Raw genomic sequence first — 24264 nt, 5'->3', positions numbered from 1 at the left:
TAACTGGAAGGGGGGTATCATTGTAGACTCTTCTTGCCTAAGGAAAACAATTCGTACAAATCCCAATCAACCGTGGGACCCGTTTGCTTACCTGGAGAAGTTTGCCAAGAAGTTTGCCAACGTGATATCCTTTATTAGGCCAAAGCGTGCTATTCCAAACGTCATATGTAAATTCAAAGTATTTTCATAAAACGACTATAACTATACTAAGGTTAGGTCAGACTTAAGAGTCTACTGATCAGACCCCGAGTCTGCTGAACTGAATCAGACTTCAAGTCTGCTGATCAGACCTCGAGTCTGCTGAAACTGAAACTGACTTAAAGTCTACTGAATAATACCAACTAGGTACTTATTCATACCTATTATGAATATAGGTTAAGAGCATACTGAAGCCAAGGAGGTTGATATTTCCTACTGACAATATAAGGTGAACACGTTAACCTTTTTACTGTCTGAACTGATTTTACTCTTGTAATAGACTGGTTGTTTATTACAAATAATCCAATAAATGTTTGCATTAGATATAATCTCTAAAATCGTTATAATACAAAATAGATAATAAAAAGCAAATCAGACCGAATACACATGTGTTTGGATCCAAACATAACTGATAATTGGCATACAAAACCAAGTTAGTCATAACCAGTTCTCCAATAGGGTTACATAGCCTAGGGGAAGGTTGTCTCCGAACAGGGGCTACGTACTCGGGGAACCTTTGAATTGTGTGTGTATGGCAGTGGTACAAATCTCGGGAATGGACACGCATTCCTGCTGAGATTGTGAACAGAAAACTATGTTTGTATTCAACGACTATTATAAATGTTTTATCGAGTCAACGTTTCACCAACATACAACTGACGTGTTTTTCTCACCCTTGCAGGTAACTAGATGATAATAGATGATATACAAGGATTGGAGTCATAGAAGTTCGCTCGAGATGGCTCGTTTTTGAATATTACAAATCCTTGTATTATTAATATCATGGTTTTATAAAACTGAAACTTGGGTGTTTAATTCCCGAGTAGTTTTGAGAATGTAAATTAATATCTTAATATATAAAGACTTCCGCTAAAATGAACCCGCTATTCTGATATATTTACAAAACAATTACCAACTGATGATCACACTCCTAGGCCCTGAATTGGGGTGTGACAACGGGGAAGGAAAAAAAAGAACACAATGACCTGATTTAACAAGATCTAGAGAATTAAGTAAGCGAAAAAAAATATAAAAGGCATAAATGTCCTCAAGCATTTGCCACCTAAGAGAACCTAATGCCTCTTTTAAACAAGCATCTATCAAGAGGACTATTCACATTACCCTCTTCCAAACAGTTGGAAACTAAACTTACAATATGATCAAATATTACAAACCAGCTGTGTAATTAATTCTAATATGAGATTTGACAATTCGCTTGGCCTCATTTCCCGGATGAGCTTTACGATGTTGTGCAAGTCGTGCAATCGAAAATGTTGTCGTTGTAAAGTTTGTTTTGCCAATAATAAAATAAAATAAATTCTTATATTTATTTATTTACTTATTTTTTAGAGTAAACAACGATTTTCGTTCATTCGGTTTGTCCAAATATGCGATTTTAGTTAAATAGTTTCAAAGTTGTAATTTTCGTCTATGCGGTTTCATTTCACTTGCAATTAAACCCGATCACACTAACCCATACTAACCTCGTTAAGTCTAGCCGTTCACGTGAGGGGTAGTTTTGTCATTTTTCTTCCCAAGTAAACCCCAACTCTAATTCGCAAGCCCCTCACACGAGAGGCATGTGTATTTGAGAAAAAAAAGACAAAAATGCCCCTTACGTGAGGGGCACACTAATGGGTTTAACGACCAGACTTAATAATTTAATTGCAAGTGAAATGAAATCACAGGGACGAAAATCGCAAATTTGAAACTATTTAACTAAAACCGCAAACTTGTACAAACCATAGGGATGAAACCACAGTTTACTCTATTTTTTAATGGCATTTTGTAGTATCTCTTTGGGCAAAATAAATCGGTTAGCTGAACCGAACCGGTTTGAAACCATTACGTAGAAACCAATTTGGAACCGGTTTATAATTTTCTCCACCAAAACTGACCAAAACCAACCAAAACCCGAACCAAAACTGATTGTAACCAGGTCAAGAAACCGGTTTCAACCCGAACCGAAACCAATCATAAACCGGTTTTAACTTTTGTCGACCAAACCAAACTAAACCGGGTTTTGAGTTTTAAACCGGTTTGTCCACCTCTAATCTCCATCTTTGACCTTCAACGCATATATTGAATCTCTGTGTTCCTCTTCTGTATATGCAATATCATAAACCCTAATTTCTAACCGCCTATAATCTCCTTCATATTATTACCAGTTTCAATCTCAGGCTATTCATTCAATATCAATCAATCAATTAATCAGGTACCTCGTTTATTTATTTAATTATTTACGCCTGTAATTTCTAATGTCTACGTGTTTAACTTCTAATTTCAAGTTGCTTTGCTTCTCTCTCTCTATATATATATATATATATATCAATACGTTAATAATTTAATATTAATATGCTTCTGCTTATACAAAACTAGGAATGATTGTGTTCGGTTCGGTACGGTACTGGTACCATTGAAAATACCGAAACCGAAATGAAAAACGAGTAGCGGTATGGCGGTACTGATTGTGTTCGGTTCGGTATATTTTAAATATTTTAGACTTGCTTTTGCTTTGACAGGATATTGGAATGCTTAGGGTTATAATTTATAAAGTATAAATGAAACGAACACGCCTTGTTTATGTTCCTGCGTTAAGCTTTTATTAGATAAGATAAAGGTAAGGAAATGAACTTCACGAACACTAACTGTGTTTTATTTGATTTGGTTAACCAAGAGTGGTTGGTGTCAGCGGTTTGGTACGGCTACGGAGTTTGTGTTGCTGTTTTTTTCTAAAATTCATATTAATATGTTAACTTACATTAAAATTAATCGCGTTTTGCTCGTATGATTTTGTTTTTATAGTTAATAATTTTGCTTGGATCTGTATTAGAAACCCTTTAATAAACAAATATAAACGAACATAAACGGACGTAAACAAACACATTATTGAAGTTCATGAACACAGTTGAATGAACATGGCCTATGTTCGTGTTTGTTCATTTAGTTAATCGAGCGAAACTCCTTGTTCATGTTCGTTCATTTATTAAACGAACGAACACAAATGAACTTTGCGCAGAACAGTTTGCTGAACATACAGTTTGTTTACAGCCCTAGATCATATGCTTCTGGTTTAAGTTTGCTTCATTATGTATATGTTTATGAGAAAACAATGGTGTTTATGGATATGTTCTTGACTTGCTTATGTATATGTATATGTTTCTTATGCATATGTTCTTGATTTGCTTATGTATATATATATGTTTATGTTTGTGATTTGCTTTTATGCTTATGTATGTGTTGTAGATGGATTGTGATTGCGGGAAAATTCGGAACATATGCATTCTTGCTCATGTTGACCATGGCAAAACCACCCTAGCCGATCACCTGATTGCGTCGTCTGGTGGTGGTGTTTTGCATCCCAAACAAGCAGGCAGGCTTCGATTTATGGATTATTTAGATGAAGAACAAAGACGTGCGATAACCATGAAGAGTTCTTCAGTTGCTCTTCAATACAAAGGCCATTCAATAAACATAATTGATTCACCTGGTCACATGGACTTCTGTAGTGAAGTTTCAACAGCTTCACGGTTAAGTGACGGTGGTTTGGTTTTGGTGGATGCGGTTGAAGGTGTTCATATTCAAACACATGCGGTTTTGCGCCAAGCGTGGATTGAAAAGCTTACACCGTGTTTGGTTTTGAATAAGATTGATAGGTTGATTGTTGAACTGAAATTGAGTCCAATGGAGGCTTATAATCGGCTACAAAGAATCGTTAATGAGGTTAACGGGATCGTTAGCGCGTATAAATCTGAAAAGTATTTATCAGATGTCGATTCGATTCTTGCTGGACCTGCTTCTGGTGAAACTGGAGATGAATATCAGGAGTTTATAGATGATGATGATGAAGGAGACACGTTTCAACCACAAAAGGGAAATGTTGTGTTTGTTTGTGCATTAGACGGTTGGGGATTTGGTATTTGTGAGTTTGCTGAGTTTTATGCTTCTAAACTCGGGGCTAGTTCGGCTACTTTGCAAAAGGCGTTGTGGGGCCCGTGATATTACGTTCCTAAAACGAAAATGATTGTGGGAAAGAGAGGGTTACCCTCGGGAAGTAAGGCCCAACCCATGTTTGTTCAGCTTGTGCTTGAACCGTTATGGCAAGTGTATGAAGCTGCATTGGATACAAATGGAGATAAAACTATTCTTGAAAAGTTAATCAAGTCGTTTAATTTGTCGGTTCCGCCTCGCGAGCTTCAAAATAAAGATCCAAAAGCTGTTCTTCAGTCTGTTATGAGCAGGTGGCTTCCTTTATCCAATGCTATTTTGTCTATGGTGATTAAACATATGCCCGACCCTGTTTCCGCGCAGTCATTTCGCGTGTCGCGATTACTCCCTAAAAGAGAGATTCTTGATGATGATTTTGCTAACTCTGAAGTACTTGCAGAGGCTGAGCTTGTGAGGAAATCGGTTGAGGTGTGTGATTCACAACCCGAGTCTCCATGTGTTGCTTTTGTGTCTAAAATGTTTGCAGTTCCTATGAAAATGATACCTCAAAGAGACTTTAATGGTGGAATTGTGAATAATAATACAGAAGGCGGAAATGGTGACTCTGATGAGTGTTTTCTTGCATTTGCTAGAATCTTTAGTGGCGTTCTTCATTCGGGTCAGAAGGTTTTTGTGTTATCAGCATTGTATGATCCAGTTAAAACAGGTGAGTCGGTTCAGAAGCATATTCAAGAAGCTGAAATCCATTCTTTGTATTTGATGATGGGTCAAGGGTTAACACCCGTAGCCTCTGCACGGGCTGGAAACATTGTTGCTCTTAGAGGATTAAGTCAACATATATTAAAAAGTGCTACTTTATCATCAACTAAAAACTGTTTGCCGTTTTCAAGTATGACATTTCAAGTTTCACCGACTCTAAAAGTGGCTATCGAGCCGTCTGACCCGGTGGACATGGGTGCACTTATTAAAGGACTCCGTCTTTTAAACCGGGCCGACCCATTTGTGGAAGTTAGTGTGTCGGCTAGAGGTGAACACGTGCTTGCTGCTGCAGGTGAAGTTCATTTGGAAAGATGCATAAAAGATTTAAAAGAGCGGTTTGCAAAGGTAAATTTAGAAATTTCACCGCCTCTTGTGTCGTTTAGAGAAATGATTGAAGGAGAATCATTAAACCCGTTTGATAAATTAAAATCTTTAACTTTGAATTCTAACGCTATTGAAAAAACCACACCAAATGGAAGGTGTACAGTTTGCGTGCACGTTTTGAAACTACCCGATGCGCTTACTAAATTGCTAGATGAAAGTTCAGATCTTTTAGAAGATATTATAGCTGGTAAAGCAATACGAGGTCAAGACGATGAACACCCGGTTGACTCGTTTAGAAAACGCATATGGGATGCTATAGAAAGTGAAATTTCCGACACGTATGCTGAAAAAGATAAAGAAAGATTCAAACTTTTATGGGAAAATCTTCTTAAACGAATATGGGCTTTAGGGCCTAGACAAGTGGGTCCCAACATGCTTCTGCTTCCAGATTCGTCTACTGAAGAAAACGATTCTCATATTCTTATAAAAGGGTCTCCATATGTATCTGAAAGATTAGGTTTTGTGTCAAACAGTGACGAGTCAGAAACTGAGTTAACAACAAGCGTTGAAACCCGATCGTTAAAAGAAGAAGCCGATAGCCTCAGGAGCAGTGTGTTATCAGGCTTCCAAGTCGCCACCGGATCCGGCCCGCTATGTGACGAACCCATGCACGGTTTAGCATTTGTAATAGAAGCTTCCATTTCACCTCTCGATAACGAGTCAAACCGATCATTACGGTGTGTTTTCGGGTCAGGTTATGGCAGCTGTTAAAGAGGCATGTAAAACAGTCGTACTTCAAAGAAACCCAAGAATCGTTGAAGGAATGTATTTCTGCGAGTTAAACACACCAACCGAGTATCTCGGGCCCATGTACGCTGTGCTGGCACGTAGGCGGGCCCGCATCTTGAAAGAGGAAATGCAAGAAGGGTCACCATTGTTCACGGTTCACGCTTACGTACCCGTTGCAGAAAGCTTCGGGTTTGCAGACGAGTTAAGAAGATGGACTTCTGGGGCGTCAAGTGCTCTTTTGGTTCTTAGTCATTGGGAAGCGCTTCCAGAAGACCCGTTCTTTGTACCAAAAACCGAGGAAGAAAAAGAAGAATTTGGTGACGGGTCGAGTGTGTTACAAAACACTGCAAGAAAGTTGATTGATGGTGTTAGACGGCGTAAAGGTCTGCCTGTTGAAGAGAAGGTCGTGCAGTTTGCTACCAAACAGAGAACTTTGGCGCGTAAGGTTTAAACGTTTCGATTTTGTTCATTTTATATTTTTATGTCGTATTATCCGGATCTTTATTTGTTTCTAATGTATGATGAGGTTTTGAAATGTGCTGTTAAAATACTTAATGATATATACTTAAGCTCAATTTGAGTTTTTAGAGAAATTTGCTTTGTTGATTTTGTTGTCATCATTGATGTATTTACTGACCTCGGTTACTAGTAAGACCGCCAATAAGCCCGTCAAGTACCAGGTAAAAACGAACGAACCAATATAAACTTAAGCTCAATTCAAGTTTTTAGAGAACCAATTTTAAATAGCTAACGAACGACTTGACTTGTTTTCAGTAGAGGGTGCGATCCGAGCCAAGCCTCCAGTTCGAGCTCGGCTCGCTTCGTTGTTTTTCAAGCTCGAGCTAGCCTTGGGCTCGCCTCGTTTAATATATATTAATTAATTTTTATATATTTATAATTATTTTTGTGTATTTATTTCCATTATAACTTTATATATAAAGTAATATATGTTATTTAGTTATTTGTTTTCATAAAATTATATATATCAGTTAATAATTATTAAATATATATGTGTGTGTGTGTGTGTATAAAGTATATAAATGACAAGCTCGTTTAGGCTTGTGAGCCGGCTCGGCGTCGATAAGTGAAGCTCGGACTCGACTTCGTTTATTACATGAGCTTTCTTTTAGGCTTGAGCTCGGGCTCGGGCTCGTTTAAGCTCGGCTCGATTGAGTTTTTTCACGAGCCAATCTTAAATAGATTGCGAGCGGCTCGGCTCGTTTGTACCCCTAATTTTTCAATAGCATTTTAGAGTTGCAAAGGTTTGAATGAGTATACAATACTTTCACCAGCCTATCCATTCATACAATAAAAAAAGGTAAACTGTAGTAACAATCTTCTGTTTTTGGTTTAAATTTACAAAATCTTCATGCAGCAAGCCTCACATATAAAATGAGAGGACCCTGGTATAGCACACTGCTTATAAACATGCTTGTTACAATAAGGCTTGTTACAAAATTCACATTTTGGCAACTTAATCCAACAATCTTCACATAGCATATCTTCACACGCCGCTTCATAGTCTTCGTCACCAAACCCGACGCATTTCCCACATTCTTTGCATCTTGAAATGCAAAATTTACACCCTCGACAACTACCCGTTGCACGTTTTCTGTCACACGTTTCCAAAGGACAATCATACACCATTCTTGGTTCATCACATTTCGGGCAAATTTGAACATCAATGGAAGAGGAATCGTCCAAGTTTAGCAAAGAATGGAGGGTTTGAAGGTGTTCTTTGGTGATGTTGGATATACCGTTTATCTTTAGGGTCTTTAAGGTGACGTTGTGTTGATTTAATGTTGTCACTGCTTTGATAATCCCTTCGGGGGTTAAGCTCGTGCATTGAGGTACACGCAACTGAAAAATATTCGAGTTTTTAGACTGCCCATACTTTAATTTTGAGATACAAAAGAGAAGACAAACGGGCAACAAGATGCGTCGCTAGCCCTTTTGGATACACGATAATTTTGCAAATCTACGTTCGTGTATCATCAAAATATTTTTGTAACTAACAAACCAGACCACTTTTTCAATAAGGTATGTTGGTTTTTAATTGTCCCAATTATTGTCTTTTGGTCCCTGCTAGTCCTAGACCACTTTTTCAATAAGGTATATTGGTTTTTAATTGTCCCAATTATTGTCTTTTGGTCCCTGCTGGTCCCAACCAATGAATCGACTACTAACGGTCCCAACTTTAAATTATTCGTTCCTAATGGTCCACGACTAACAGAATCCTAACGCTGTTAGTTTCAGGTCGTCGGAAAAACGTTTTTGGCCCGAAAATTCAAATTTGTTGTCGAAAACACCACCTAAACACCGTACCACCGCCAATTGACTCACCGCTAACCAACTACCACCACCTGAGCACCATCAACCGATTCCGACGATGGTTCTAAGGTTTCTGGCGACCTCAATAATTGGGGCTTTTACTAGAAAAAGGTTCCTAAAGGTCTGATACGAAGTTACCAAGATGTTTGGGACGAAAATGTTGAGTTTTTGGGAAAAAAATTGAGTTTTCCGGCCAAAACCGTTTTTCCGGCGACCTGAAAATAACGACGTTAGGATTCTGTTAATCGCGGACCGTTAGGAACAAATACTTTAAAAGTTGGGACCATTAGTAGCCAATTCATTAGTTGGGACCAGCAGTGACCAAAAAGCAATAGTTGGGATCATTAAAAACTAATATACATTTCAATAAAAAAAAACTGTACACAATAAAACTCATAAGTAAAAAAAGGTATAGTATGTCGATTTCGTATATTTCAAGACTTTTCTATAACGATGTAAAGAAATAATTATAGTTTTTTCATGGCTATAACTATAAAAACTTACCCGGCATGAAAAATTAACATATATTTAAACTAAAAGAATAACTATTTTCTGTAAATTTTATTACAAAAAGTTGATTTAACCCTTATATAAATGCAAATTTTTCATATTTAATTTCTTTCTACAACCATAAATAATCACTTTAAAACAATACACTCAAAACACCCATATAACATGGTAGTTTTAGCCAATATTCATCATGTCAAAGTGACCATACCTTGTTAATACCAGGATTATTAAAAACAACATTATGAAGGCAATCATCTGTAACCTTGCTACAATTAACAAGAACTAAACTCTTAAGCCGACCCATCGTCTTCGACGTGATCCTCATCAAAATTTCATCGGTAACACGCGATCGTGGACGCGTATCTTCCACTACTATGTTCAACCATGGCAAGACATCATTGTTCAAAGCATTGTTTAAGGATGTACATGTTTGAGCCATAGCAAGAAGCTCAAAAAGTGGAAGATAAGGTAATACTAGGTACAATGATTCATGAGGTTGTCCTAGGTTAGATGAATCTTGATTCATTTGATGGGTTGCTTTATGTGAAATCTACTTGTTCATGGTTGCAAAATGGTTTTAACTTGTTTGTGTTCCAAGATAAGAGTACTCGTAGCATGTGGCCTAGGTTTGTTATAAATTCAAGATGTTGGCTTTGTAGACCTTTAACTTTTTGATAATGTCAAAATCTATCCTTCAATATATGAAAGGTTATCATTTCGGATCTATAAATTTATGGGTCGAGTTGAGTTAAATGCCTTTTACTTATATATGGGTTGATCTGGTCGATGTTCAATTTACTTATAAACGTGATGTTCAATTTACTTATAAACGTGTTAACTTGGCTAATGCTCATCTTTGCAAATGAACCAAATAGGGTAAAAGTTACGCTAAGTGTTTGAGAGGTTATTGGTTCCAATCACACAAATAACAATGATTAAAAGAAATTTGTCGTTTAAAAAATTAATAAGTAGAAGCAAAAGCTGAATAAATTAATAAAGTACTAACCCAACAACAAAACAAGTCCGTTCATATTCACACAGATAGATAAGTACTACAAAAGCAAAGCAAAGCAAAGCAAAGCAAAGTAGTAGTGTTCTATATGTTGTGTGCGTAAAACTCTGACAAGAGCTTTATATTCTGGGGCGCCTGTGGCCTTTTAACGTGAGGAGCAGTTTGCTCTAGAGTTTCCACCTCAGAATCTTCGTAACCTTGGAAATCAACCTATAATAAAATAACACAACACAGGATGAAAACGTAGTACGTAAGTTAAAAAGATTTTTTTGCTGGATAGATGGTTTTACAAAATAAATAAATAAATAAATAAAATAAAATAAATCGGTTTTAGGTGGCTGACTAAATTATAAGTGCTTTTAGGTAATTTGCTATTTCAAGTAGTGAATAATGAAGACACATCAGCTAACTTTTCAAGTGGCAATCCATGTCATCATCCAAAATTGACGGTTTGTGTAAACCGCCATTTAAGATAGCAAATTACTTCAAAGCATTTAAAATTCAGTCAGCCACCTAACCCTCTCCCAAGTTTTTTTTTTTTTTTTTTTGTAAAATCACCTACTCCAGAAAAAAAATGATTTAAAACCAGGGAGAACATTTTAGAATATTAACCAAATTTTAAGCTTGAAACTCGGTTACTATTCTACAATGCTATCCCGTTTAAAAACAGAGAGGAAAGGTAGATAACAAGCGCCTACATTAGTGTAACCGCCAACTAGAACTTCTTTATAGACGGGTCCGAGTGCCAAAGAGATGGGTTCAAGTTCTTTATACACAGCTTGCGTTGCGTCACTAACATTTAGATGTCGATGCACCACAGGAAGTAGAGTTTTTAACTCGGAGGCTTCAAAGCCATGGAGAATAAAAGTTTCCTCAACCTTAACTTGTTTAGTATTAATATCACTACTCTCTTCATCTGATGTTGTGTGACACATTCTTGCCCAAGAACCTACTCCCCTCATTAACTAAGTAAAAATATAAATTGAGACAAAAATGAAAAATGTGAGACGGGTTTATGGTCACATAAAAAACCTCTAAATAAATTTAAAAAGTAATAATAAAAAAATCATAACTCAAAATATAAATAAAAAAAAAATTTTAAAAACCAAAATGCTTCCCCGTCATTCCCGCTCAAAAAAAAAATGCTGGAAAGACACAATGCCGAGAAAAAAAGAGACAATGCAGAAAATGAACAAACAACACAATGATAAACTAAAAAAGATACAATATGTCGCAAAATGTAACACAATACTGAACAAAATATAACGCAATGTTGAGTAATATAACACAATATCAAGAAAAAAAACACAATGTCAAGAAATGAAACACAATTAATGACGAAAATAAACAAAAAGCGCAATAATAAATAGAAAGACATAATGATCTTTTTCCTTAACATTGTGTCTTTTTTGAAGTTTTTTTTGAACGAGGAAGACGGTGAAAACATTTGTATTTTTATATTTTTTATTTTTTTATTAAATTTTGAGTTATCTTTTTGTATTGGGGGATTTTTTTTGCTACAACATTTTATCAACATTCTTTTTTTTTGTCTTCATTTGTAGAATAATCTGACCCTATAATTATAATCATAACATAAGTTAAAAAGTGAATCGTAGGTCCCACAAGTTGAATTTTTGATTTTTTATAATTTTTTTTGAAAAATAATTGTATTTTATGTTTTTTTTCTTATTAAATATTGTTTATACAGTAACAAACGTAACTGTACTGATCAAATTCGCGTCTACTCTCCGTCGTAACACTCGGTGTTTTTTACCAACATTGTTTATACTGTAACGAACGTAACCGGTACTGACCAAGTTCCCGTCGACTCACTGCCTTAACATTTAGGTTTTACCAACAACACTCGGATTTTATCAACGCCCGTGCTTTACCAACAAAACTCAACCGAATAAATTCGGATGTATTAATAATTTAAGTTAGCTAGGGATGCTTGCACATATACATAGTGAATTGGCTATGTTTCTAACTACGGTATCGGAACTAAACCTAAAAAACAAATTTTCAAATTAACATATTTAAAATAAAAATTCAAAACAAAGTAGTGACACTCGTATAGCTTATTATTAAAAAAAAATAAGCTATTTAAAACAACATTTATTCGGTCAGTAAAATCCTTGATAAGACCTAAACGTTGCGGTGGCGAGTCGACGCGTGTTCGGTCAATATCGGTGACGTTCGTTATGATACAATAACTAAACCCAAAAAATAAATTTGTAAAAATTAACATATAATGATATAAAAAGAATAATATATGAAAAGGTAAAAAGAAATGATCTTTCTTGTTACAGTGGCCGATGGTCGATGGATCAGCAAGCGTGTCGTCATCTTCTATCAAACACAAACAAACCCTAGCAGCAACCAAGATATTTATCCCAAAAAATGGACTAATAAATAAATAAAGTAAACGAACTTGTGCACATGTTAAAAGTGTTGATTAGCATAATATCGTACCATTTTTTTAAATATATATATCACAACCTTCATTTTTCTTTTATTTATTTATCAGTTCTATTTGGTATGCATGAATAATAGGAGAAATGGAATGATTTATTACGTGGAATGAAAAAAGTGGTGTTTGGTTGCTCAATGAAATGGAATCATTCATTACACATGGAATCCCATTTCATCAAAACAATTCCTTCATACCCTCCCTTTTTTTTTTCATTTCATTCCTCCTTCACCATACTTTCTCAACAACACCATCGCCACCTAACAACAACAACTACCACTACCATCGCCATCACCGACACCTTACCGCCACCATCGCCACCACCACCTTACCAACAGCACAACCACCACCATCGCCGCCATCGTCGCTGTAACCACCGAAAACATTGTCACCGTCACCGCCTGACCATCACCGCCACCCTACCATCGCCATCACTACCAATGCTACCACCGCCACCCCCACTTCCAATGTCGCCACTGCCACCACCATTTTCGTCGTCGGAGCTAACACCACCACCATCGTCGTTGCGATTTTTTTTTTGTAAAAAAAATTATTTTGAGATAGGAGTGTTTTTATTATTTCTATTTCAATCATACAATCTTTTAGGATACCAAACAAAATAAAGTAACAATTCATTTCATTTCCATAGGTTAACCAAATAAGACAAAGGAATGGAATGATCCATTTCATTCCTTTGTCCATTCCATTCATTCTTCCATTCCATTCACCCTTCATTCCATTATCTCTAACCAAACATACCCTTTGGTGTGAAGACCGTCCTCATAAATCATAAAAAATTTTGGGCAAGCATGCGAGTAAATATTTGGGTCCTAAGTAAAATATAAATTTGATAACTTATATATGAAAAAGGTAAATGATACGATAATAATTGTGATTTCATTTATTAAAAATTGGTTGGTGTTGTTTTTTTTTGTTATTAAAAATACATTTTTTTAAAATATATATGTAAATATAAAATATATGACTTTTTTACAATTTTTGGGCTTATCTGATCGAGTCTGGAACCATCGACCACCATGCCTTCTATTAGAGACGCCCCTGTCTGATGCAAGGTGAGATCTAGTGAGCATTGATAATTTCTTTGGCAAATTACTAAGGTTGTATTTTCTAATCTCCATCTCATTGTTGTTCAGCTAAACTTTATCATATTTGTTTATCTATCTATCTATGTATCTTTTATAGATGCATTTCAATATTTAAAACGGACCGCAGCTTTGTACGATTCTTTTGACTTTGGGATTGAGTTTAAAAAATGCTTATTGGTGTTTTTAAAAAACTAATAATTAAAATGTGTTTGGCAATTACAAAAATATTTCTTATTTTAGATTTTTAAAATGGTTAAAAATCAGTTTTCTAAAAACTCAAATCATGGCTTTTCAAAAAGCCAATAAGCATTTTTCAAACTCAATCCCAAACATGCTCGAATTTTACCACCGTTGCAACACACGATGGTCGCTATCTAGTTAGCTATAAATGTATAATTATCAATAATGTAATCGATAATGCTTATATTAGTTTATAGAATTAGCTATCGGTGGAGAGAATTATTTACAAAATTAGAAACAAAATTAAAACCTTTTCAACTGAAAGATCATATCACGTACAATAACTTCTTTTATTTTTACATTTTTATTATATTATAAAATCTTTCAGCCTCTTTGAGAAAGTTTTTCGGTTGTGGAAGAAATTAACGTTTCATTTCTTCATGGCTAATTGGTGGCATCACGACTCCATGACTTTGCTTAGACACATTCTCTTGCCATCCTGAATTTCACGTGAAGCCAACCATAAAAACACGAAAATACATGTCATATTCATTCTTTTTTAAATGTATAATATATTACCATAAGACGGATTAAGTCCGCGGTACTTAAGCTCACGATACTCCTGACAAAGAGCACAAGGCTTGCAAAAACAATGGACAAGACAGTCGTTGCAAGGTTGCTTCGGCAACAAGTATTCTCGTCTTAATTGAGTTCGATACTTGTATGTATATAAGAATTCAAATCCGGTGAACATGGCAAGTAACATATACAGAGTCCCGCTTGCGCAACAAGCTGTTGAAAGAATTTAAAAAGAAAAAAAACACCTAATTAACCATTCTCAAAATAATCAAATAATCATTTTATATTCACTTTTTACTTAAGATATTGGATTTTGCATTAGATCTAACTTTTAACTTTACTTTTATTAATACGATAGAAAGTCAAGAATTGAATACTCCGTTAGAGTGTAACATTTAGCTGCTAGAAAAAAAAATATATAGATACTCCGTTAGAAACATTTAGCTGCAAATATATATATATATATATATATATATATATATATATATATATATATATATATATATATATATATATATAGGGTAAGGTTAAAATGAAAACCCACTTGAGTTGTGAAAACCCGCGAAAACCTTATGTAACATCGTTTTTTTTATTACATGTAATATATGTTGTAACATTTAATACAAAACATCGAAACATAAAAAAAAATGTTTTGCTATTTTTTTATAAATTTTTTATGTTTTCAGAAGAGAGAAAAAGTTATTTATATTTACATTTTTTATTCACTTTAATTATAGACCACAAGATTTAAACATTAATTAAAAACATGTGGTTGAGAATAAGTTTCTAAAATTTTCACAAATCAAATGAGTTTTCATTTTATACTTAGCCTCTCTCTCTCTCTATGATACTTTTAAATTGTAGTGTCTACTTTTATTATTCACATGCATGTCTACTTTTTCGTGCATATATTTTATCTTAATAAGTATTTCAATTATACAACAATTGAATATATTTAAGATAATAAATGGATATAAAATGAGTGCATGATATTTATTCACAGTTATATAAGTATATTTGATCTAATATGATCATATATAAATTAGACATAACCAAAAAAAAATGTTTACTCCATCTACTTTGTTCTAGCTTCAATGCAAATTTAGTATTTAATTAAGTTTGCTTTTTAGTCTAGAATCCGCATATCTATGAATAATGGAATGCCTCAAACACGTAATGAAAATAGACTCTTATATACTATAGTTTTTATTATTGAAAAATAGACTCTTATATATAATGATATTTTTTTTACTATGTATATTGTTAATATGTATTATTGGGTTTGTTTTTTTTTAAAAAATAGCGGGTTAAAAAGTTTGTGAGTTTAGTTGTTAATGTTTTAATTTTTATATGCATACTAGCTATTATCCCCCGTATTACGGGGTTGTTTTACATATTCGTTTATAATATTTATATATATATATATATATATATATATTATTTATTGTAAGAAAGTTAATAATTACTTAAGATTTGATGATAAAAGAGTTTCACAAATAAATGAGATGTTATAACCCGGCTTAAAAGCTATATGATTTGGTAAGACCCATGACTCGCTTATTTTTTTACTATAAAATTGTTTCTTAATTATAAAATATTTTTTAAAATAGATTATTAATTTATAGCATATCCCTATTTTATAGGGTTTTCATATCAAATATTTGGTGAGATTAATTTTTAATTTAACAAGATGTTAACCCATTTAAGGGTTATCTGAGTTTGGTGAGACTCATACCCGTGAATTCGGATCAAATGCATGAGAAGCCTTCATTTACGAATAAAGCAATCTGGTGGCTTGAGAAAATGTAGGGATCAACCAGAGAGTTTTTAAATGTTTCGTTTTATTTTTAAGATATAATACAAAATTTACTATTTTGCTAAAAAAAATACGGCCCACTGCAAGATTGGGGCCTAAGCAGTCGTCGAGCACGTCACATCTAGTGATGGAACTAAAACTTCTTAGTTAGTGGGTACGTCGTCATAATGTTATATACAAATATAACTAAGAGATCCCAATTAACTTATTTCTCTTAAGAAAACTAAGTTTTTACATATAAGAAAAGCAACAAGTTTCAACTTCGGTCATCAGACCCTCTTGACCCTTCCTGATTCCGCACCTAGCTAGACCTCTTGATGAAAACATATAAATACCAGGCACGGCTCAAAAGGAGGGCGACAGAACCAGGCCCCATCTCCCAAGAGGCCCTTAATTTTCAAAAGAATATATATTTAATTTTATATACATTTTTTTTAAAACAAAAGCCTTCAGAATGACTCATTGTTTGGATGGAAAGAATGCTTGACTATGGATTTAAAGGTTACGGGTTTAATTCCCATAAATGATTTTCATTTTTTCTTTATGGGCTAAATTCCCACAAATGGTTTTCTTTATAAAAAAATTCATTTTTATTTTATATGAGTCATTTTAGTAAAAAATTGTTTGTTATTACTTTTTTGTTTTGGCTCGTTTTAAGCTTTTGAAAGGCAGCCATATTGATAAATCATCAAATTATCTATCACATAATTGATAATGCGATTTTAGGAGCCCAATTTTACTCGTCCCATACCCCAAAATTTTAAGTGATCCTTATAGACGACTCTAATAGATACTTACTAGTGGTTCCTTTGTCAACAACTTCAGCAATTCTCCCAAAAGCAATGCATGGGCACCACCATGTCAAGCAACCTATGCATGCAATATGGTTCCAAAACATAATATAAAACTTATGTTACAAGTGGTGACAGATTCATAAATATGATGTAGCTAGGGTGTTTACGGTTCGGTTTGAAACTGTGAAACCGTCTAAACCGGTCATCGGTTTTGGTTTTTTTTTCTAACTTTTAATTAGTTGGTTTGAAAACCTTCAAACCGTGACGAACGGTTTGGTTTACGGTTTGTACCAAAAACCAACCGTATAAAACCGGACCGGACCGTATGATTTAGTTATATTTAATTTTTAAATATTTTATATAATATATATATATATACATATATATATATATATGTGTGTGTGTTATATAAAATATTGAAAATTGAGAGCTTTACCACAAAATATTATAAATTATTTTGGACATTTTGTATAAAACTCCAACTAGTTCAAATCGTGAAACTAAACCGCTACTAACGGTTTAGTTTGGTTTGGTTTAAGAGCTCACCAGTTTGGTTTCGGTTTACAAAAATAAAAAACCGTAACTAACGGTTTGGTTCATGGTTTTGACTAAAAACCACGATTAGATGTAGCTAGACTTACAACTGGAGCAATCTTTGGTGCAGTCACAAAGGTCAGTGGACCATTGACCAGAGGTAGCCATGGGCTTTGGCTCGGTGGTTCAAGGTGATGGTGATTTTGGTGTTGTGGACAATCTATATATAGCCACATAGTTGGTTTATATTTGGTACTATATGTTTTACGTGGACATATTAAGGTGGCACGTGTCTCTTGATGCTAAAAAATGGAAATCACGATTTTGTTCTAGTGATTTGGTTACGAATAGAGGCGAAGCTTGGACGAGTTTGTTGGGGGGCCGACTCAAAATGAATTTAGAAAAATCATAAACAAAAGGGGCCGGACTCAAATTTTCAATCGAAAACAAGTAAATTTTCACTAATGCGAAAAAGGGGGTCCAGGGCCCTTACTAAGCTTCGCCCCTGGTTAAGAATAACCTAAGAGGTGGTCACCATAGTACGCGTATATATGTATGTCGGAAGCAGACGCATTTATTCGGAGGGTCATCATAAAGTTCTATTAACCTTTTTTTAGAAGAAAATTCACATAAAATTCAACAAATTCCGATGAGTGGAGTATTGTGAAACCCTCTTGACTAGTGGCGAAGTTTGGACGAGTTCGTCCGGAGAGGGGGGGGGGGGACATGGCCTTCACTAACCTTCGCCCATGCCCTTGACCTCCCTTTGGTTTATAGGGTCGGGATCGCATACAAATAATAAACTTCGAGTGAATTATATGAAGTGAAGGAACAAACAACATAGTGGCAAATCTCATAATAGAAATGAACTATAGCATTGTAGTAATAATAACGTTCTGTGTAAAATGTAGCTTCGCTATTGTTACTCTACTTGTGTTTTGTTGTAACATAATTACAAAATTACCACAATGTGATTTGTTCCCTTCGTACCATTTATACGTTAAAAATGATTTGTATTTTATCACATATTTGATAATGTGGGTTATGTAATTTTTTATCAACGTTATCTTTTCATAAATTATCATAGAGGTTGTGTTAAATAAGTATATTTTTAGATATAAATATGAAGCAAACTACCAACGGAAATACATTGTAAAATCAGGATATTTTAAAAGAACCGAAATGAAATATGATCCCGACAATGTCTTCGTCAACAAAACAACTCATTATCTTTTGTTTGACATGTCACAAACTTTATTCAATCATTATGGATCGTTAGTTTAGAGGAACAAGTGCATGTCAGTTCCAGACTAAAGTAGTGAATGTAATCAGGGTTTCCTCGTCATTATGCGAAAGAAAGTAAAAGTTTAGTGGGACAATATATGCGACACTTTGATTTAGTTGCGGATTATAGCTGACTACTGCTGGCTCAATTGTTGTTTGAGCGACGAAAATGATTCAACTCGTGAGTTGAGGGGTGGAAGGCCCAACTAGCTAGCCACAATGAGTTGATTTGTGACCGTAATGGATGTAATTAAGATTTTATAACTTTTTTTGTTCACCAAGTTTGGACAAGTCTATAAATATATGTTTACCAAATTAGGATTATTCATAAAAGTGCATTTATTGTAATTTAATTTTCTCGGGCCAAGTTTCGAGTTTTGGTTAAGAGTAACAACCCTAATAGCTACCTAGTTAGGTATGGCTTCAATCCTGTAATTGATAAGAGTAGCTATCAATAGTGATGGGACTATTTATTGAACTAGAAACATAATTAAAATCTTTCAACTGAAAGATCACATGCATAATTTTTCTTTTTTATTTTTACATTCGTTTTTGTCTACGAGAAAGCTTCTTCGGTTATGGATGAAATTAACATTTCATTTCTCCATGACTAACCGGTGGCATCACGACTCCTTGACTGTGCTTAGACATATTCTCTTTCCATCCTAAACCAATCCGACCATAAAAATATGAATAACACGTCATATTTGTTCATTTCTAAACTAGCTTGTAACGTAACGACCAAGAAAAATGCATTACCATAAGATGGATTAAGTCCGCGGTACTTAAGCTCACGATACTCTTGACAAAGAGCGCAAGGCTTGCAAAAACAATGGACAAGGCAGTCGTTGCAAGGTTGTTTGGGCAACAAGTATTGTTGTCTTAGTTTGGTTCGATACATGCATGTGTACAGGCATTCAAATCCCGTGAACATGGCAAGTAATAAATAAAGAGATCCGTGTGCGCAACAAGCTGTTGTAAAAGGAAAAAAAAAAACTAGTTAATTATGTTTTTCCATAGAAAAGAACTTATCGTGATTTGTAGAAAACCATTATTTGATCATAATAAATTTATTGATTGTTTATTGGATTACATCGAAACAGAAGGCAAGCGGGCAACAAGCTGCGCCGCTACCCCCTTTTTGAATCGCAAAACCAATCTTTTAAAAACTATATTTGCTGATCTTGGAGTCATAACATTACTATGCATGACCCGCTGAACACAGGTAAGTAGCTCCACAGCTTCAGGCGCGAGGAAACCAAAAGTGTCAAAAGCAAAAGAAATAAATACATGTTGGTTGTCAAGACACGCCTTTTCATGTTTTGCCACCTTACCTGAAGCAGCTTTTAATGCGGCTTGACCGACCGCGAAACCACTACTCCCTAAGCCCACCAAAGGAGAAACCCCTGTTAAATCCACACACACGTATTTCCCTCCTATCCATCCAAACACCAAAATGTCAGCCGGTCGAAGAGATGATCTTCCCTCCGACGGGTCAGTCAGGAAATTCACAGGTGCTTCTTTCTTAACAGAAATTCCAGCTCGCCTGAATATATCAAAGAGCACATCCCTAACCAGATCATGTCGGTACTTGAACCCCGGGAGCTCTTTACAGTGCACCGCGTGCTCCCCATATGAGTCTAAACACGCTTTACGACAAACAGGACATATCTCATCAACCGGAAATAGAGGAATCATAAGGCGATACTTAAGGATACTACGATACTCCATTGGAGACATATGCTGGCCTAACCCATCTATAGGGATAGCAAGAAGAAAATCTTGAGCATGTGGTGCTTGTAGACACTCAAAAATGGCTTTTTGTCTGCTTGTCATGTTAAAGTGTGACTCCATGTCGTGAACAATTTTACTAAAAAGAGTGCTCGCCAATGCATGCTGGGCTTTAGAGGGGGCAGTCTCTTTGTTAGAGAAACTGCTAAAATCAAAGCTTGGAATCATATCACGAAGACAAGCCAGAGCACAAGAATAATCATAATCCATCCCACATATACCACTGTCTCGTAAAATGTGATCTTGAAGCACCCACGATTGGGCTCTCGAGGCCACAAACGCATAAGAGGAAGCCTCTACTGCCTAATACAACCCCAAACCACCATTCTTAATGGGTAAGGAAGCAAGTCGCCATTGGAGGTCTCCAAAGAAAGGACCTCCACAAACTACAATGTCCTCGATCGCCTCACGCAATCCCTTGTCAAAAAACACCGCTGCCTCCATCATGTGTACAGGTTGGCATGTTCTCAAACCGAAGAAAAGTTTAGCAATACCCATATATGATCGAAGCAAAAGTAACTCACTCTGCGAGTCACCAAGTTTTGGGAGAAGACGCATCAAATCAACAGCATTAGTAGCTCTCTTCTTTGCCAAACCCTTAATAAACCCGGTGTCATTACTAACAGCTCCCCCAAGAAGCTTCACCCCTAATAATGGTCTCCCGATGTCAGCAGGGAATAAACCGTCACGGGACTTCGTACCATCACAAGAAGGCCAAAATAGCTCAGTTTTCTTAATATTCAGTTCAAGACCCAAAGTTGGACCCGTCACCTTAATGATATCCAGCACTTTAGCCACCTCCATTGAATCTCCAATGACTGTCCCATCATCAAGATACCAGGCATGAAGAAGAAGCTTGCAATTGTCTCGAATGTGATGCACAAGGGGGTGTAAAACCAAGGAAAAAAGGAGTGGTCCCATTGGGTCTCCTTGTCGAACCCCTCATGAAGTAAATCAAATAATGATTTTTAAGAGCTTCAAGATTTATGTTCAAAATAAATCAAATAATGATTTTTAAGAGCTTCAAGATTTTATAAATTGAGAAAATCAGTGAGAATAATCATTTTATTTTCACATATAAAGGCTAACTCAACTGATAATCTTTTTTCTTAATAAAAAAAATTCAAGTTTATATATTTATAACAATTTATCTATACTATATTATAAAGTACTAGATTTAGAGCACGTGTTACACACGGGATAATTCAAATTATAATATTATAAGTAAAACAAATAATTACATGGCATATATGAAAAAAAAATGTATTACATCTATGCTTGTATCTATACAGTGTGTACATAAATTGATTTTATTTATATCACAAAATGGTTTTTTAAATGAACTTAATAAAAAAATGTCCGTGCAAAATCGTACCCGAGAATGCTTCTTTCTATTGAAAAATTCATTCTCGGTATCATATATGTATAATTGAAAGAATTTTGGTTATGAACCAATTTCGAAAATAAGACTTCTCATACGATAGTAGTTCTAACCATCTAGCCTAAATACAAAAGAGGCGTTACCTTTATTGATATATTTATAAATTTGCCACCCATCAAAAGAAAGTAGGATATTAAATTGTAACAATGGATGTTCTTTAAGAACTATGTTTTTCTGAGCTACACCATAAAAAAGATTTTGATAAGTTTCAGAGAGCTTCTCGACTTTGTCATAATGACAACATAAAAAATAACATGTTAACTCATTCAATTTTGTGAATATTTTGTTTCATTTGAGCATAGTTTTGCATGACATGCTTCCTATACAACGTTCTGATCACCATTGAACGAAAAATTAATGTTGACATAAATATTTGAAATTTGATAAAAGTTAGAAGCATTGATAGGCATGGAGGTGGCGTGTCGAAAGTGTTCGCAATCTTTTCTTAAGTTTTAATAGTTGAGGGAAAAATAGTCAATTTTCCAAATCCCGAACCTTTTGATTATTTCAAAAAATGCCCTTAAAAACAAACTTGAAACCCGAATCATGTTTAAAATTCTAACTTTCATACTTTTGACATTTTAAAGTCAACACTTTGAACCCACAACAAATTTGACGATAAATCTATTTTGTATTCTTAAACTTCTAAAAATACTAAAAATTTTCATTTTTGACCCATAACAAAATTTGACATAAATGTAGTTAACTTGTACCAAACAATCTATTTACCAACTTTTGACCATTAAAATCAAATTTAACTTCAACAAAAAACCTAAAATAATTTTCATTTGAGAAACATGATTTGTTGTTGATTTTTGGATTAATCAAGTATTTTGAAATGTATAGTAAAATAATATGTTAATATTTATATTTATAAAAATATATAGATATTATATAAATATAGTGTAAAGGAAAGTGAATAATTATTGATTTATTACATATATTAGGGTATATTAGTTTTGGAGGGAAAAAAATTGTGAGAATTAACCAAAACATGACAAGCGTCTCCATTTATTTTACTTTATTAGAATAGGTAGATTTGAGAAGAGAATGCTAACAATTTTTTACTTTAAGAGTTTTACAAGTTTTGATGTATAATACAACACTTTATGAATTCACTTTAAATTATAATTTTTTAAGTACAAAATTGTCTTTTAAAACCTTTTAAAACCACTAATAACTGGTAATCGGGCTAGATTTAACTTTTAATAACGCGCTATGAATCGTGGGCCACCCTTTATGATAATAAATGAATATGGTTAGCACCTGAAATTTATTCACAATTCTAGAATTATTTATATTTGATCTAATATGATTATAAATATTCGGATATAACTTGAGAAAAAATATTTACTTTTAATATAGCTCCTCTGTTCCTTTAAAGCAATTTTTCTTAAAAAAAATGATGTATACCATTGGGTGTCCCTCAACCAATCGGTCATACGATCAACATGAGAGAGGTAAATCGCGTGTCGTTGAGTAAATCGAGTGATGCCAGAGTCTAGAATCAACATAATGATTAATGGAATTCAGGGTTTGAGTTCTAGCTAGCTTTTTGGTTGTACTAATAGAAATCTAAGTATTTTCGTCACGAAAGATATCATTCATCGGATCGAAAGATACTTACAAGTGGTTCCTTTGTCGACAACCTCGGCAGTTCTCCCAAAAGCAATGCATGGGCACCACCATGTCAAGCAACCTATGCATGCAATAAGGTTCCAAAACATAATATAAAACTTATGTTACAAGTGGTGGCATATTCATATATTTGATGTAGCTGGACTTACAACTGGAGCAATCTTTGGTGCAGTCACAAAGGCCAGTGGACCATTGACCAGAGGTAACCATGGGCTAAGCTAGCTAGCTCGCTGGTGAGTACTGAAAGTGGTCTGGCTTGGTGGTTCGAGCCTATGGTGATTTTGGTGTTGTGGAGAAGCTATTTATAGCCACATAGTTGGTTTATACTTGGTAGTTGGTACTAGTGATTTCGTTAGTTGGGCAGTGAGATGAGGACTAGCGATTAATCATGATTAATCGGGATTCATCGAGATTAATCGGATTGGACTTTAATGTATAATTTTCAGTTTTATATATACACGCACACATTTTTGTATGTGATTTTCAGTTTTATACAAACACAAACACATTTTAGCTGGAAATTGGCTGGAATCTCGCTGAAAACTGCTGATTTTTGTTGGAATCTCGCCGGAAACCGCTGATTTAGGCTAGAACCTCATTAGAACTAGCCGATTAAGTCCGGTTAATCCTTATTTTGGCCGGATTTGACTATTGGCCGATTAACCCAAAGTTAATCGGTGAAGTGTGGCCTAACGATTAATCGACGCCTAGTCAGGATTTTACAACACTGGTTAGTACTATGTAATTTTACGTAGACATA

At 34.7% G+C, this 24264-nt stretch overlaps 3 protein-coding genes and 1 pseudogene across 3 annotated transcripts; 1 reads left to right on the top strand and 3 right to left on the bottom strand.

Moving 5' to 3' along the window:
- The first annotated feature begins 3444 nt into the window (after positions 1-3444).
- LOC143619146 (uncharacterized) lies at positions 3445-6469 on the top strand (annotated as a pseudogene).
- A 905-nt stretch (positions 6470-7374) lies between these two features.
- On the bottom strand, positions 7375-9431 carry LOC143619145 (F-box protein SKIP28-like). Its single transcript, XM_077091150.1, has 2 exons — positions 9068-9431; positions 7375-7878 (listed from the first exon to the last, which is right to left on the bottom strand). The coding sequence occupies exons 1-2, from the start codon at positions 9383-9385 to the stop codon at positions 7375-7377; spliced, it is 822 nt and encodes a 273-aa protein (XP_076947265.1). The 5' UTR covers positions 9386-9431.
- A 4550-nt stretch (positions 9432-13981) lies between these two features.
- LOC143619073 (cell number regulator 10-like) lies at positions 13982-17518 on the bottom strand. Its single transcript, XM_077091095.1, has 4 exons — positions 17458-17518; positions 16821-16892; positions 14207-14419; positions 13982-14126 (listed from the first exon to the last, which is right to left on the bottom strand). The coding sequence occupies exons 1-4, from the start codon at positions 17516-17518 to the stop codon at positions 14050-14052; spliced, it is 423 nt and encodes a 140-aa protein (XP_076947210.1). The 3' UTR covers positions 13982-14049.
- A 1704-nt stretch (positions 17519-19222) lies between these two features.
- Positions 19223-23736, bottom strand: LOC143619144 (cell number regulator 7-like). The gene is made up of 4 exons (XM_077091148.1): positions 23654-23736; positions 23494-23565; positions 19394-19606; positions 19223-19299 (listed from the first exon to the last, which is right to left on the bottom strand). The coding sequence occupies exons 1-4, from the start codon at positions 23712-23714 to the stop codon at positions 19223-19225; spliced, it is 423 nt and encodes a 140-aa protein (XP_076947263.1). The 5' UTR covers positions 23715-23736.
- Between the last annotated feature and the right edge of the window lie 528 nt (positions 23737-24264).

This window comes from Bidens hawaiensis, unplaced genomic scaffold (assembly GCF_021521415.1).
Source record: "Bidens hawaiensis isolate Kalapana, Puna unplaced genomic scaffold, B.hawaiensis_p1.1 tig00002414_1, whole genome shotgun sequence".
Classification (NCBI taxonomy): Eukaryota; Viridiplantae; Streptophyta; class Magnoliopsida; order Asterales; family Asteraceae; genus Bidens; species Bidens hawaiensis.
This window is presented reverse-complemented; position numbering and strand designations above follow the sequence as displayed.